Raw genomic sequence first — 16,909 nt, 5'->3', positions numbered from 1 at the left:
TCTCCCTAGCCATAAAAGAAACGCAAATCGAAACAACATTGAGATACCACCTCACCCCAGTTAGAATAGCTATAATCAAGAACTCTAATAACAACAGATGCTGGAGGGGATGTGGACGAAAGGGAACCTTACTGCATTGTTGGTGGGAGTGTAAACTTTTTCAACCACTTTGGAAAATAGTATGGAGGTTCTTCAAAAGACTCCACATAGAGCTCCCCTATGACCCAGCAATCCTACTTTTGAGCATTTACCCAAATGATCACAAACACAACTACCAGCACAACTGTTTATTCCTGCATTATTTACCATAGCGAAGATATGGAACCAACTCAGAAGCCCCTCAGTAGATGAATGGATTAAGAAAATGTGGTATATATACACAATGGAATTCTATGCTTCCATCAGAAAGATGACATTGCCTCATTTGTTAGGAAATGGAAAGACTTGGAAAAAATTATATTAAGTGAAGTAAGCCAGGCTCAGAGAAACATAGGAACCATGGTTTCCCTTATTGACAATTTCTAGTATATGTCTGACAAGCAGAAATGGTCAGGTAAGTTGATATTAGGTGAAATGCACCCCAAGATAAGAATTCAAATATTTTTTTTCTTTCTTGCTATTGTTTCTAACACATTTATAAAATGATTTCTTTGTTGCCTTGTATGTCCCTCCCCCGGTATAACCCCTGTTTTCACTGTACTTGTTGTTGGTATAATTTGGGGAGAGGAAGGGAAAAAACAAATTGTTTAAATGGGGATACAGGTGGACCCATTTCAACAATGAGATGTACAAGACATTTTGTCGAAAAACGAACTTTACAACTTTGGGGGGGAGGAGGGAGATGGGAAGGGATGGGAAGGGGAAACAAAGGAGGAGGCAACCATTCCTGATAAGAAATGTACTCATTACCTTGCCCATGTAATTGTAACTCCTCTGTATGGTATTTTCACACACACAAAAAACCCATAGATGTAAAATGACTGGTGCTTAAGTCCCTGGAGACGTTAACAATGCAGCTCTTTTAGTCTGTATGAGGTATGTCAAATAGTCTTTTTTATGTGTGTGTGTGTGTGTGTGTGTGTGTGTGTGTGTGTGTGTGTGTGTGTATGCCAGTTCCGAGATTTGAACTCACAGCCTCACACTCTAGCAAAGCTAGAAACTGTGCTGTTCATGCATAGCTGATTCTTTACCACGTGAGTCATGACTTCAGTCTGCATTTGGCTAGTTAATTGGAGAGGAATCCAGCAGACTTTTCTGCCTAGGCTTCAAACCTCTATCCTTCAAGTCATTTGTATTACATGCACAAGCTACAGGTGCCCAACTATGTAGCTTTTTTTTAACTAATGATATTATTTAAACGTGCACATGCAATTTCAGCTCCACAAGAATGCTAATTTTCTACAATATACCCTAAAAGAACATGTGATAACACTCCATCAACATCTGTACATAGAAACCGCTGCTTTTATCAGGTTCTTTAAAACTGAAGAAGCAGAAGACAAACTATTCTCAAAGGATGTTAGGAGACAAGAGAACTTGGAAGCTAGAGGAGTCCCCCACATCTCAAACAGTTTATATTTAGTTATTGCCAAGAAATAGCTAATTTCATGCAAGAATTACCTTTCATCTGACCCAGAGCAAAGACTTTCTGGCTATCTTTTTACATATGTTGGTGCAACAGTGAACTGTTTCATATTTTACAAAACAAGTAAGGAAGAACATAAGAGAAAAAGAAACACAAGTTTTAGGGCTATGAACAGTTTTCTTTTCTTTTCTTTTGGGGGTAGATGGGAATATGATTGGATGGGGAAGAATTACTTGTCCAAAAAAAAAAAAAAATCAAAGACACTCAAGAGATCTAGAAACTAGTAAGAATTTAAATGCCTAATTTTTCCCAAGTACTTTTCTAAGCCTTTTCTTTCATTGTTCCTTTAGGAAATGGACTAACTTTAGCAGATCATAAATTTCTCTCTCTCTCTCTCTCTCTCTCTCTCTCTCTCTCTCTCTCTCTCTCTCTCTCTTCCTTTCTTTCTCCCTCCCTCCCTCTCCCCTTTCTCTTTCATTCTCTCTCTTCCCCCTGCTGTTGTTATTCAACTCAAACAATCTCCTCACTTATTCTTTTATGTACATTAAAAAAATCAATGTTCACAATTTGGATTGCCTTCTCAGCAATCTTCTAGTGATGTATGAGAATAAGATAAAATTGTAAAGAGGTCATTTTGAAAGCCAGGCATAGAGGGATGGAGAAGAGTAAGAAATCAATTGTTTTTCATCACCTTAGTTCTTTCCTGAAGGCTGCTTTCCAAGAATGTTCCCTGTTATTTTAAAATTCATTTTTCTTCATATTCAGATACAACCTAGCCAGCAAGCAAGGCACCAAGACTTTTGATCTTCTTCTGTAATATTGGAAGTGGATGTTTTTGTATGCTCTGTGCTAATAAGATAATCCTCTTTTTTATATTTTCTATCTTCTTTATGAATCCTGAACTATACAGGTGATTTGGAAAACTCTTACAAAGTAGAAGAAACAAAAAAATATCAATTTTTTTTCATTCTTGTTTTTCTGTCTCCTTATCCAATTGAAAGACAAGCCTACTGAAGCTTACTGTCTTCTCTCTTTGTGTTCTGCTAAGAAATTTATAAATTTGTTCAGGTGGGCACTGCTAGCTCATTCAAATGGATCTCCAAACTTTACTGCACCCTCAGCATGGATTTCCAGCCCTTCCCATAGTGAGCTTTCCCTTGTCTCTCAACTCAAATCATTCCCCATTCTTTGTGAATTGCATTCAGTCTGAGAAGTCTAGTTTTCTTCTACTTCATCCGGTAGAGTTGCAGGCCATCAGCAGAATCGCCTTTAATATCTTAACATCTATAAAATGTAGAACAGATACACACACACACACACACACACACACACATCTGTATACCTCATTTTTATTCTGAGGTGTCTTTTTTGCTTTTCTCATGTAATAAAATATCTTTTAATCTTTCTTGACTATCTCTCAACATGTACACTCATGCTTAAAATTCTCATTCAAAAATTTTGTTCTCCTTGTCACAATTACCTCTGTTTATGTATATATACTGTCTAAATACTTTTCTTCATGGTTTACCTAGATTTAAAAAAAATTAATTGCCTCTCCTATTGCTATAAACCTATTTTTTTCTTTTCTTTGTCAGTCATATGGCTTGAACTCTGGGCCTGGGCACTGTCCCTCAGCTCTTCAGCTCAAGGCAAGCACTCTACCACTTGAGCCACAGTGCTACTTCCAGTTTTCTGGTGGTTAATTAGAGATAAGAGTCTCATGGACTTTCCTGCCCAGGCTGGCTTTGAACTACAATCCTCAGATCTCAGCCTCCTGAGTAGCTAGGATTACAGGCTTGAGCCACCAACGCCTGACTAAACTTATTCTTGAGTTGGCATTGTTCTTTTTAAATCATAATTTATCTCTCATTGGTCAACTCTTATGAACTGTTTGCAATTTTTTAAGACATTGCTTCTGTACCACATTGGAAATCATTACTTCTTCCATCCTAACGCTGTTCTTCCTTTGTCAATATACTCTGACTATGTCTTTTGTGATGGTCTACTCTGCCCTCTGCTTTTCTCTGAATGATAATCCCCAAGATCCAACTCTCTGTCTATTCTTCTTCTTAATCTCCCTTTATCATTTAATAAGTTCTTAAGTATTACTTGTTAGTGTTGTCAAAACTATGATCATATATATTCATTCACCTACATTATATATATATATCAGTATATATATATACATATATGTATGTATATGTATATGTGTATATATATATATATATATATATACTGAATTGAACATATATATATGTATGTATATGTATATGTGTATATATATATATATATACTGATATATATATCAGTATATATATATACATATATGTATGTATATGTATATGTGTATATATATATATATATATATATATATATATATATATATATATACTGAATTGAACTATGACTTAAATGTTCCTCTTTTTTTTGCCCTGCTTTTGAGGATGGAACTCAGAGCCCTGAACTGTCCCTGAGCTTTTGGGCTGGCTACTACTTGAGTCACAGCAACATTTCCAACTTTTTTAGTGATTAATTAGAGTTTCACAGATTTTCCTTCGTGGGCTTTGAACCATGATTCTCATATCTCAGTTTCTTGTGTAGCTAGGATGATAAGCATGAGCCACTGGATCCTGAAAATTTTTCCATTTTTGAAACTAAATTCATTTCTCTTTCCCTAATAAACTCTTCTGGTAGTTTATATGGTCCTTGCTGAAACTGCTTTTACCTATAACAGCTAGAATGTTGATAGTCACCCTTCACTACTCTACTTTGTGCACATAGATACTATTTATCAGTGACTACTAAATTAACTAATTAGTGGTTAGTTGCTGATCAGCTTTACTTGCTAACTAGGTTGTTTGGGGAGCTTTAATAATATCTTCTACCAATTAAAAGAGTATCTCTGGGTGCAGAATATGAAAACTTATTCTTCTAATGTTCAGTCAAGACTTGAAACTACATTTCTTCGTATTTTTCAAATATATTACTTTGTTTCACATCTACTACGTTTGCCCCATCTGGGTTCCTATCTCTCTTAATGCATGTATGCTAATTGACTACCTTGTCTTGCAGGAGACATATATGCTAATTGATCACATTGTCTTGCAGAACATTTTGAAAAATAGACATTATTGTATAATGTCTTCTGCTTCTCTTCCTACATTATCTCCTCTGGATACAACTTTTTCAATATCGTTTCATAAGTGAACAGTATCAAATCTACTCTGTTAGTTTGGCTTAAATTTTAATAGTCACTCAATTCTCTTCTCATGAAATAAAATGGCTAATTATGCTAATATAGAGACTTTTTTCTTTTTCTTTTGTGGCCCTCATCATGAGCAGTCCTCTGATGAAGACTAGAATTTCAGTCTCATGATGAATTCTTAATCTCATTTATTTATTTATATGTCTTGGCTTAGTAGTTATTTTTTTCTAGGTTAAGTTGGTTGTCTCTCATATTGATCATTTCCTAGGAAATCACTGCTTTCACCACTGTAAGGAATCTCTTTATATTCCTGTTTTGTCTCTAGGGACAATAACTGGTACTTAATCACCTCTGTGTTTCCTGATGTCTAGCATACATCCGAGGCACATATTAGATACTCACAAAAAACCTTTGGAATAAATGAGCTAATAAATAATGAGAACTCATGGTTGATGAAATAAAGATAGATATCCAATAAATTTCTGCCTCATAACATAATCAAGAAAAGCCTTAAATACAGCAGGCTGAATTTTCACATTGATAATTAGAACTTGAAAATCATTAAAGAAGACATTCTGTACATATTTGCTAAATCCATATTGACATTGTGTTACAGGTTATTATCTTATTTCTTCTGAGTTATACAATCATTTAGTATCTTAATTTATATAATCATTAGGATCTATGCTTTATTTGAATTCATGAGTAGAAAAATTGATCTATAACTGGTCCACATTAATATTAATTTGAGCCATCATCAAATTTGACATAATGGTTTAGATAATAGGAATTAATCTTCTATTTTATTTATGTTTTTCAGGGTCTAGTCATTATGAGTAAATTTGCAGTTTACAGATATACCCAACTGAATATTAACAGGTATTAAGATACATTTTGTTTTTAAAAGTTATATATTTATGTTTAAATTGAAAAATTAAAATAATGTTCAATGTTGCATTGATTTGGCATGAATTAAAATAGATAGAGAAATTGTGCCAAACTATTTACCAAAAGAGTGTGGTTAAGGATTACTCAAATAATTTTTTAAATCAAGACATATGAAGGAAACATGGAACATGCTTTTTGTAATATGAGGATTGTGATGGAGGTATGGTGCGAAGGTATGGAATTGGAACAAAGTTTGAAGAGTTGAATTTTTAGTTAGTCACATTGCTTCCTCGAAAGAAAAGTGCATTGATTTCCATCTTTTTTTTGGGGGGGGGACCGGCCTTGGGGCCAGAACTCTGGGCCTGGGCACTGTCCCTCAGCTCTACAGCTCAACGCTAGTGCTCTACCACTTGAGCCACAGTGCCACTTCCGGCTTTTTTCTTTTTGCTTATGTGATGCTGAGGAATCAAACCCAAGGCCTCATGTATGCAAGGCAAGCGCTGAGCCACTTTCCCAGCTCTTTTTATAGAGCTAAAGTAGACCATGTATCTAAGGTCTGACCTTGAACTGTTTATGAGAAATATTTGTGGGAATTCTCTGGAAATTATTTAAATAAAACTGATTTGACTTGATGTTTGGCCTATCCTTCTCAATTTCCTTGTAGCTTTTAGCCTGGAAATCACTGATAATAGCTAAAGACAATAGCCATTTGGAATATGAGTTAAATCTAAGGGAAGAAGTCAATAATATAGAAATGCAGGCCTTTTAGAGAATTGTGGGCTATAATATTTACCTTAATTCCCACCTTCCCACTTTACAGAAAGTAATGTGGAATAATGTACGTTGTGAAGTCACTGGTAGTTGTGTTTTTGTTATTGTTGTTCTGTTGTCAAAGGATGGATCGAGATCTATTTTTCTAAAGAAAGAATGATGATAATTCCAAATATAACTAGGCCATATTGTTCATAATTCTATGTTTGTATCCACGTTTTATTTAGGAGAGTAGCAGTGAATGTGTGTGTGTGTGTGTGTGTGTGTGTGTGTGTGTGTGTGCATGTGCGCATGCACACACACGAAGATTTGGCATAGGAGAAATAATTTCTTCCTTGGAATTGTGAAATAAGTGAATTCTTTACTGTGGAGGATAAACAAGATTTCTTTGTATATCCAATCCAATTAAGTTTTTGGCTAAAATGTATCAAATTGGTTATGGAAGGGCTCTATTATTTAATCAACTTTAGTCTAATATCACAGGAGTCACTTGTGAATTTGAAGAAAGTAGAAAAATAGATAAAATATTTATTTTTCATATATATATATATATATATATATATATATGAAAGAGTAAATAGAGTTTGCCAGAGAACCAGGCAGACATCCAGGTACAGAGAACAAAGAAAGGTTTATTGCTGGGGAAAGGGGGCCGGCAAGTCTCCTTCTCACAAGGGAGAAGTGCAAAGCAACACCAGCTATTGTCTGGGGTGACCTATATATCCTAGGAGGTTTAGGAGGCGCTAGAAGGGGCTAGGAGGCAGAGATCCTGGTGTGGACATGTGGGCCAGGGATTTCATCACGGCGGACTAGGATTTATGGCTGCTATCCAAATAGATAAGGGTCTTGCAACTGCCCAGACCTGAAAGTCACCCTAAGGGGCTCTTGTTGCCTTATTTTGTGGTAGCTGCCCCAGAGAAGTGCCATCCCAAGGTAAAAGGAGGTTGGTGGCTGATTATTTACTGCCTTTACTACATGGGTCTAGTGTTGCCTAGGAAGGGAGCATGCTAAGCTATGGAGAAGGGAAGGAGTAGACTAAGCTATGGGAAGGGAACTCATTTTGCTAACAGTATACATACACACATAAACACACACACACACATATTCCTTTGGAAATATAATCCCAGTTATCAGGAGGCAGTGGTAGGAAGATCATGGTCTGAAGCTGGACTTGGCAAAAGTGATGGACAGTACCTGAAAAATAAGCTCAAAGCAAAAGGACTGAGATGGTAGCTGAAATGGCAGAGTGTTTAGAGGCCCTGAGTTCCATCCTTGCCAAAACTAAAACAAAAGGTTATGCTTAAATATACAAATGTATCCTGCATTTGTGACACCAGTCTCTTGGTACATACATTAACATTAAATATTAGTGCTTAGAGTTCAAGAGTTCATTGCTGCCTCCAAATGCTGTTGCCACATCTATCCCTTGAGACTTCACCTGTGCTTATCAACCAGTTTGTTTAACATGTTCCTTTACAGGGCACAATGGTGGTTGTGAGGTCCTTTTGTCTGAAGTCTACCATCTACTTCATGTCAGGTTTATCCAGAACAGAAGATTGATGTTTTCACTAGGTTCCAATCCCACAGCTCCCAGTGTGATATGTTCCCTGCAAAATGCAAAGTACAGGCCAACTTGTTCTGTACAAAAGTCTGTTATTTCTTTAGTTTGGAACACTACCTCATAACCTGGGCATCACAAAGTCTGGTAAGAAAACATTCCTTTGTGGACTAATTATAGTCCTTCAGAATTCATGATTTTTGTTTTGTTTTTGCAAAAGCTTATCTTTTGTGCTGCCAATGAACAGGAGGGCAGATTTCCCCAAAGTTTGTAAGATATAACCAAACTCTGATTCCTAGTTTGAGTTTAACTGATCTTCTTGCAACACCAGAATTTAACTAGCATTCTAGGTGCCTTTCACAAAATAGCTAGTTGACAATAAAACATCCTTTGTTGATGAAATTTACATATTAAATGTACATGAATGTGTTGCACATATGAATATCAATGTGCATATATGTAATATTCATACACATATGTCATATTATGATACATATAGCTATAGTAAGTGAGATATATACATATACCTAGATGCATAACAATACATGAATGAGGTCAGGTGCTGGTGGCTCACACCTGTAATCCTGGCTATGCAGGAGGCTGAGATCTGAGGATCACAGTTCAAAGCCAGCCCAGCAGGAAAGTCTATGAGACTCTTTACACCAATTAACCAGAAGTGGTTCTGTGGCTCAAGTGGTAGAGTGCTCACCTTGAGCTGAGGGACAGTGCCCAGGCCCAGAGTTCAAGCACCATGATTGACAAAAAAACCCCAAAACCCAACCCCCCCAAAATATATATATTGAGTTCTCATTTGTTATGACATGCTTGATGCCACAGATAATGCCATTTTGCTCACTTTTATCTCTTTCAGTTGCAGAACAAAATATAAGCAAGTCTCCAATATTTATTTTACTTATTTTATTTACTTATTTTACAACATTTTCAAATCCCAACATGATCACCATATAGTTAGTTGCAATGTGTTATTATATGGTTATGTGGGTAGAAAATCTTCTCTCAGGAGTTTCAGTTCATTTTGGATTTATTTTAAAGGTAACTTATTATAATTAGTGATACTACATTTTCTTCAGTCTTCTTCTAGTAAATGTGTGTACTATGACTCTGAATAAGGGAGTTATGAATGTGTGGAAAAGATATGGAGATGTCAGTACTTTTGTACTTAAGCAAAATGTAAACCAAGCAACTGTTCTTTAATTACTGGCATAGAAATAACAGAAAAAATGTCTTCTGAACTATGTTTTGTGGCCTGATTGGTTGCAAGGAGCATGCTTTGGCTGTTTTCAAATGACAATCAAGGTATAAAAGTATGATTAAAAACATCAACACAAGTGGGAAAAAAAGCTGCCAAATTATGAAAACCCAAAGCTTTTGATAGTAGCATGGGTGGTAGCATTGCAACAAATAGAAATGAAGGTTGCTTGTTTACTGTATGATTTTGTTGAAAGGAGGATCTCAGCACAGTAGCTTTTCATTTTTAAACAGCCAGATGTGTAATTTTCGTTTGTTTTTTTTTTCTTGTGCCAGTTCTGGGGTTTGTCCCTAAGCGCTTTTGCTCAAGGCTGGTGTTCTACCAGTGCGGTCACAATTCCAGTTCCTCCTGCTTGCTGGTAGTTAACTGGAGATGGGAGTCTCACAGATTTTCTTGTCTATGCTGATTGCAAATCTATATCCTCAGATCTCAGCTTCCCAAGTAGCTAGGATGACAGGAATGAGCTACCAGCACCCAACAGATATGTTCCTTTTTTATGGAGGAAGAGATTAAATATAGTGGGAGACAATGACAGACACGAGGTTGGTGTGTGTGTGTGTGTGTGTGTGTGTGTGTGTGTGTGTGTGTTACACAAAGCGCAATCTGTACAGAATAAAGGAGACTGAGACAACAACAACAACAAAAACATCTAAGTTCTCCTCTGTTTCAGCCCCAGAAACTTGCTGTGAAGAAAAGTTACAACCCATAGACCTTAGTGATTTCTCATTGGCGGGTCATTTTGCCTGCCCTGGGGGCAGGGTGGTCAACTATTAGCTTTTTCACCAGCTTGATGTGTGGACGTTACCGGTCGTAGATGGGAAGCACTCAGAAATTTAGGAAGTTTTCACTGGCAATCAAGTTTGATCTTCAAGTCTAGGCTGGGTCTACACTTCCTCTCAGAAGCTGGGTGACGGCTGCTCTTTGGTCACAGCCAATAGGAGACTCGGTCTGCGAGCAGCTTGGCTGCTGTCCTGGGCAGCAGAGTTTGGCAGCCCTAGGGAGATGAATTTCTTAAGCCTGTGACCCGCCCGGAGTTGAGGAGCAACTCCCATCCAGCCTCCACTCTGTTGCTATGAAACAAAAGACTGGGAGGTGAGCGGGCAGGAAGTCCCGCCTTTTGAGCCCCAGTTGGCCAGGCTCCCTTTCCCTACGCTCACGCCCACCTGCCCACCCCTTATTGGTTAGCGCCCTAGTTCCTCGCCCCTCTGAGTCCCATTCCTGTCTCTTTGCTTTTTTTGCCCCCTGACAAGTCCAAGCCCATGTTCATTTTTTCCCTCCGAGTTTCTTTTCCCTTCGGGACACGCGATCTCCAGAGGCTTCCTCGGGGGCCATTGTGTACTGTGGAGGACGTGGAGCGGGTGGTGTCTCCTGGAGGACGGGCCGCCTCGCGCCCATTGGCGCTGCCCGCTGTCAGGCAGCGTGGGGGCTGTCGGGATTGGCTGGCCGTGCCCCGGCCCCGCCCCCCGGCCCCGCCCCGCGCCTGGGTGTCTGTGCATGTTCACGGGGTGGGGTGTGCGGCGAGTGCGGCGGCGGCGGCGGCCTCCCCGAGAGTCGGGCGGGAGGGGACAGCGGGTGTGGATTTGCCTTGACGGTAATTGTCGCGTTTCCACCACCGACCTCGGCAGCGCGCTAGGACGGGCGGTTACTACTCCCCGCCCGGGCTGCCCCAGCTGCTCCCCGTCAGCACCCCGGGGGCTGCGTGCGTGGAGCAGTGGGACCCGAGCACACGCGCGGGTCTGAGGACCGCCGAGGCGGCGTCAGGCGAGGCGTGCTCAGGGCGCCCGGCGGGAGACAGGCGCTGCTGCCCGGATCGGAGGACAGACGGGAGGAGGTGGGGGGGGCGGTGTTCGTCCCGGACACCCAGGAAGAAGGGAGGGCGGCCCAGCTTCGCTGCCGTCCACAGTGGAGAGACTTGGGGTGGAGGGGTGGGTGGGACGGATTTACAGATCGGATCCGGACAGGAGGAGGAGAAGGTGGGCGCCGCGAGGCCGGGACGCCGACGGCCCGCCGGGGAGGGAGGGAGGCGCGTCCAGTCGGGCGCCCAGCTCCGAGGGAGTCTGGCTGGGCTGCCAGACGCTGGAGCAGCCCGGGGACACTTTGTCCTCCGTCGGTCCTCCTCCTCCTCTCCAGCGGAGATCCGACAGGCCTGGGCAGGGCAAGGGGTGCCCCTACCCCTCCGTGAGCTGTCGGTGGGACTGGAGGACCCCCTGGGACCGGGAGAAGTGAACTCTGCGTTCCAAGTCCCGTCTGGTCCGTTTCTCCCTCCGTCCTCCGTTCCCCTCCCCCCTCCAAAAGGAGCTATTTGTTGATTTATTTGGCTCTTGGGAATAACGACTCACCGCGCTGCTTTAAAGGACTCTGGGTTCCTATGTCCATACTTGGTGGTTTCTGCGGGGAGAAACCCTTTGTTGACAACAGATGTGTCCCTTAGGCGTGTGTTAGGGCGCTCAGGCAGAGCTGGGGAGCACGGGGATTTTCTTTTCTTTTTTAACCTAGTCAGAGGGAACTTATCTGTAGGTTTAGTTGATACTGTTGTCCTTAGAAGTTGGGTCTCAGTGAAGCTTTTAGCTATTAGAAACATGAGAAGGATGCGTCTTTAAGTTCTTAGTGTTCGAACAGGAAAGCTAGGCTCGTGGCTTCTGAACTTTGTGTACTATGGAGAATGGAATCCACACAGGGGTGTTGGAAAAGTTGAATCTGGGCCCCTTGGGTTCTCATTAAGTGTGGAGATTTCAGTGTGTCTAAGTTAGCCTATTGAGTTTCCTGTTGGGTAAATCCTTTCTTACCCAACTAACTTTTTCTTTCTTTTAAATTACTTTTCAAAGAACTAAAGATTCCAGATGGCAAATTCTATGAATGGCAGAAACCCTGGTGGTCGAGGAGGAAACCCCCGGAAAGGTCGAATTTTGGGTATTATCGATGCTATTCAGGATGCAGTTGGCCCCCCCAAGCAAGCTGCTGCTGATCGCAGGACAGTGGAGAAAACTTGGAAACTCATGGACAAAGTGGTAAGTTCTATCTGATGTACTCTGGGTGTATTTCCAAATGCATCCTGCATATACATGGCTTCTTCAGGTTTATTTATATGCATTCTTAATTGGTGAACAGTTATTGCTCTGACAACAATCTTTTGATTTGTATTGGACATTTTTCTTCCATTTCTCTATGTATGTGTTTTGAAAAGCTGGCTTCAGAGCAAAGATTTTTGCTTTGTTTTGTTTTTTAACCTTTTGTCCTGCTCTTCAAGGTTCAGAGTTCTTCTATATGACTCAGATATGCAAAGTTTTTTTTTTTTTCAACCATTGGCTGCTCTCTGTGGGTGTATTACCATAGCATAGTTTAGGAGTGTTGATTCCTTCTTATAGTAGGTTGTGTTGCTCTCAAATAACTAAAGCACACAAGCTATTTAACAAAAATCTCTCATGGAACAGTTACAGTAACCACATGTGTGATGCTCAAAATGTTTACTCAGGAAAGAACCAGATGAGTGCTTAAGGGAGGAAGCAGTATTGGGAGTTTCCATTTTCATCACTGAGAACTGATCATCATTAAGAAACTTTTTAAACTTGTTCACGGCATGGTTATAGTTTCTTTCATCTACTATTCCATTTTGAAACAGGAAACCTTTTTGACTGTGTACTGTTTACTGTGAAAGGAAAATTTATGTTAGGCAGTTGTGGAACTGAGAATAGCAGAAACTTCTGCAGTTTTTGTTTGTTGTATTCATATGGACTGTAATGTCACAAGAAGAAATCAAGGCAGATGTTAGTTCTTAGAGAGATCCAGTTTAAAAAGGCTATCTGAATACCTCACAAGGGTATCCTTTAAAATTGTAGCTGTCAGTACTAAGTAAGATTATGAAATAAATATGACTAAGTTACAGTTTCCTGCTTTCCCAAAATTAATACATTGTGATATATACATATATGTATGTATTTACATACATACCTATTATATACATGCATATATGTATATATGTAAGATTGGTAACACCTTATGGCTTGGTTGATATTTGGGGCTATTTGTGAATTTTATGTACTCAGTAGTATTAGCAATGTGCTCAGGTATCAAGATCTACCGTATTTTCACTGTCTTTTTGCAAAGTACAAGTAAAGATAAATGAATGATAGGCCTGCCATTGTATGGCCATTGTGTTCACAGGCAGAGCCAGAATATTTCTTCCAGATAAATATCCTTGGTTTTGGGTTTCAGTGTGACCCATTTAAGCTTCTGCCAATTCATTCAAATTGTCTCTTAAAGTGCTCCAGACAGAATGATATCATAGTTTCAAAACATTGCAGCTTGCTGCTTGGGTTCAGGTTTTGGCTTTAGCATTGGACATTTAAGAATGAGGAATACGGAGTTAGAAAAATTGCACATATTTGGCAGGCACAGAGCTGTTTTTGAGTTTCTAAAGAGTTTGCATTTGAAGGTTATTCTTTTTGCCACATCATTAGTTGAGTGTTAGAGAAAGAATTCAAGATCTATATCTATATCTATAGATACTTATACTTATAGATATCTATAGATAGAGGCATATATAGGCACATGCATATATGCAACAAATAACAAATAGATCAAGTTTTACAGTGGAGCTGTTATTCCTTGTCCACATACTTCTTTAAGTGATCAAAATTGACATATTTGTGATTTGAGGGTAAGAACATCAAATCAAAAAGATCTGTGTAAAGAAGTGATGGCCAATAGTTTCTGTAAAGTTATTGAAACATTAACGAGATGGTATGCATAATTTTGGTCTATAACTGGTCATTACCATAACTTTTATCCCCTTTTAATTATTTCCCAATGAGTTATGGCAAAATGGGTGGTTATTTGGTAGTTAAACATCTGTCATTGTTTATTTTATTAACCCCTTTGTGGGTTTAGGTTTAACTTCTACAGTTGAGGAAGTTGACTCACAAAGAAATCTGTTATCCATGTCTCTTAGTGGGATGTGGGTGTGGGTGTTGGTGAAGGTACATTACAATGACTTTCTCTATTTATCCTCATTATTTGTCTAAATAAGAAAATGGTGAAAGAGTTTTTGGGCTTTGTGGAGAACAATTATCTACATTACAATGAAAGTTCAGTATGTTCAATTCTGTTCCATCCCGTAGTAATACAGAGGCACCGATAGTTGTAGTTGGCAGTATGCTTTAGTGACATGTCTAATGTGTAGTCATCCTGCACATGTATTACCTCTTCTTTTGTCGGAGGCCAAGGAAGTGGCTTGAAATATCAACATTGTCTGATAATTATATCAAGAACTTTACTAGTAGTCCCAGTTAATCCCTTGACATATCAACTAACTTAAAAAAAATAACTGCAGCTGGGCGCCTGTGGCTCATGCCTGTAATCCTAGCTACTCAGGAGGCTGAGATCTGAGGATCATAGTTCAAAGTCAGCCCTGGCAGGAAAGTCCGTGAAACTCTTGATCTCCAATAAACCATCAGAAAACTGGAAGTGGCACCGTGGCTCAAGTGATAGAACACTTGCCTTGAGCTGTAGAGCTCAGGAACAGTGCCCAGGCCTAGATTTCAAGCCCCATGATTGACATATTAAGTCATATTAAATGAAGTAAGCTAGACCCAAAGACATACAGGTCCTATGGTTTCCCTTATTTTCAATAATTAGAATATGTCTAGGGTAATCTTATCAGATAAGCAGAAAAGCCCAAAAGCTATGAACATATGACCATATAAGATTATGTTAACTGGGGCTGGGAAGGTGGCTCAGTAGTAGAGTGCTTGCCTTGCATGCATGAGGCTCTGGGTTCAATTCCTCAGCACCACATAAGCAAAAAGAAAAAAGCCGGAAGTGGCGCTGTGGCTCAAATGGTAGAGCACTAGCCTTGAGCTGAAGAGCTGAGGGACAGCACCCAGGCCCAGAGTTCAGACCCCACGACCCGACCCAAACAAAAAAAAGATTATGCTAAGTGAAATGAACCCCAAAATATGAACACACGAGGTTTTTCTTTGTTCTTGTTCTTTTTAGTGTGCTATATGATTTTTTTTGGTTTCTTTTATATGTTCTTCCCCCTATATCCCCTTTTGTGACTGTATCTTATTTTGGTACCCTGCATCTTGTATATACATTTATCTAATTTGGGGAGGGGAAGGGGAACAACAAAATGCTGAAACAAAGACACAGGATGACCCATTGCAACAATGATACTCACAAGACACTACGTTAGAAATGAACTTTACAACTTGGAGGGGGCAGAGAGTGAGGGAGGTAGGGGAAGGAGGGGATAGCAGGAGAAAACAAAGGAGAAGGTAACAATGTTCTGCAAGAAATGTACTCATTACCCTTCTTATGTAATTGTAACCTCCCTGTAATTGTAACCCGCCCTGTACAGCATCTTTACCATAAAATGAAATTTAAAAAATACAAGATTTGTTTGTGAGTAACAGAAAACAGAAGCTTTTAAATATAATTAGCCATTAAGGAAAAGTCAGGAGTTCAGATGAAGTTAGCATATTTTGTTTATGAAGCCTCATAAAGAATAAATCTTCAAAGTGTGACTACAAAGAAACTTATATCATGGGGAATAATGAAGCAGTCTTGGACTGTAAGGGAAATATCTAGTGTGTAGGTTCATTGTTTTTTGGACCCTTGAATTTTGGACCCTTGATCCAAATTGAGTTTCCAGTTCCAACTAATTAATTGGTCTTAAGTGGCAGGATTCTTTTTCAAGGTCACCAAGAGAACGGGAAAGTTACTGCTCAGTTATGTGCCTTGTAAGATATATAGTGTGTGTTGCCAATACCACCAGTAGAGTTATCACAGTGCTCGTGCTGAGAAAGGAATGGCAGCATATCCCAACCATCCCATTAGTCAAATAGTCTGGTCTTAGCTTTGTGCAACAGTCTAAGTAAATAGCTAACCCTAAAACCCTCAGATCAATGGATGTCTGTTTGATACAGTGATTTGGTATGACATTTATTATCATAAGTGCACATCTAAGTTATAATGTACCCAAAATGATATGTGGAGTTTGTTCCAAATTTATAACATAGTCAGAGTTTCTTAAATACGTAATGGACATTTATGAATACCTACTGTGTTGCTACTAAGACCTTATTACTAGGATGCAAAGTGAAATCTGTATAATGACTGGGAGAAATGCACGTACCATGGATAATTGCCATATAGGATAGACAGGGCTGCACTACAGACACAGACATGTGTAGAAAGAGAGGAGTAGAGAATATGCACCATGTTTTTTCTGGCTACTGTTCAGTTTTCTGTCTGCATTCTGCTAGCCATTAGTGTGTACTTGTTGGAAACGCTGAAGTGAGGGTAAGGAAATGATTGCTAATCAGTATAGCTGGAATCATAATTTATTAATATGAGGTTCCTTGTATGGTTTTCACAAGGTTTTAGGCAGGTGATGGAAAATAGAAGAAACAACTTTCCGTCTAATAGATGCTAAATGTGCTGAGCCTATGTGAATACTGTGGAAATGAGAAAGTAATTAATTGATGCTAAATAGTAAAGCAAGTTGAATTCCAGCATTTTCCTTGCTGTCCTTGTCATTTGTTTGAAATTATGTAAGACTTTTAAAGGCATTTAAAAATGATGATGCCAAATAGCCTTTTACTGTCTTTTAACTTTAGTACATTTAGTACA

General features: G+C 39.4%; 1 protein-coding gene across 4 annotated transcripts in view; it reads left to right on the top strand.

The window, feature by feature from the left end:
- Positions 1-10,780: 10,780 nt before the first annotated feature.
- Cblb (Cbl proto-oncogene B) overlaps positions 10,781-16,909 on the top strand; it is a 165,322-nt gene continuing 159,193 nt past the window's right edge. For 2 of the 4 annotated variants that reach the window (XM_042676811.1, XM_042676808.1), the window contains exons 1-2: positions 11,075-11,108; positions 12,103-12,285. In XM_042676811.1, coding sequence (XP_042532745.1) covers positions 12,118-12,285 — 168 coding nt within the window. In that variant the 5' untranslated portion in view covers positions 11,075-11,108; positions 12,103-12,117. Of the gene's footprint in view, positions 10,869-11,074; positions 11,109-11,224; positions 11,251-12,102; positions 12,286-16,909 lie in introns of those variants that run through there. The other 2 variants (XM_042676809.1, XM_042676810.1) reach the window with 2 other exon arrangements.

This window comes from Dipodomys spectabilis, unplaced genomic scaffold, assembly GCF_019054845.1.
Source record: "Dipodomys spectabilis isolate Male_0828 unplaced genomic scaffold, ASM1905484v1 ptg000032l, whole genome shotgun sequence".
Lineage (NCBI taxonomy): Eukaryota > Metazoa > Chordata > Mammalia > Rodentia > Heteromyidae > Dipodomys > Dipodomys spectabilis.
This window is presented reverse-complemented; position numbering and strand designations above follow the sequence as displayed.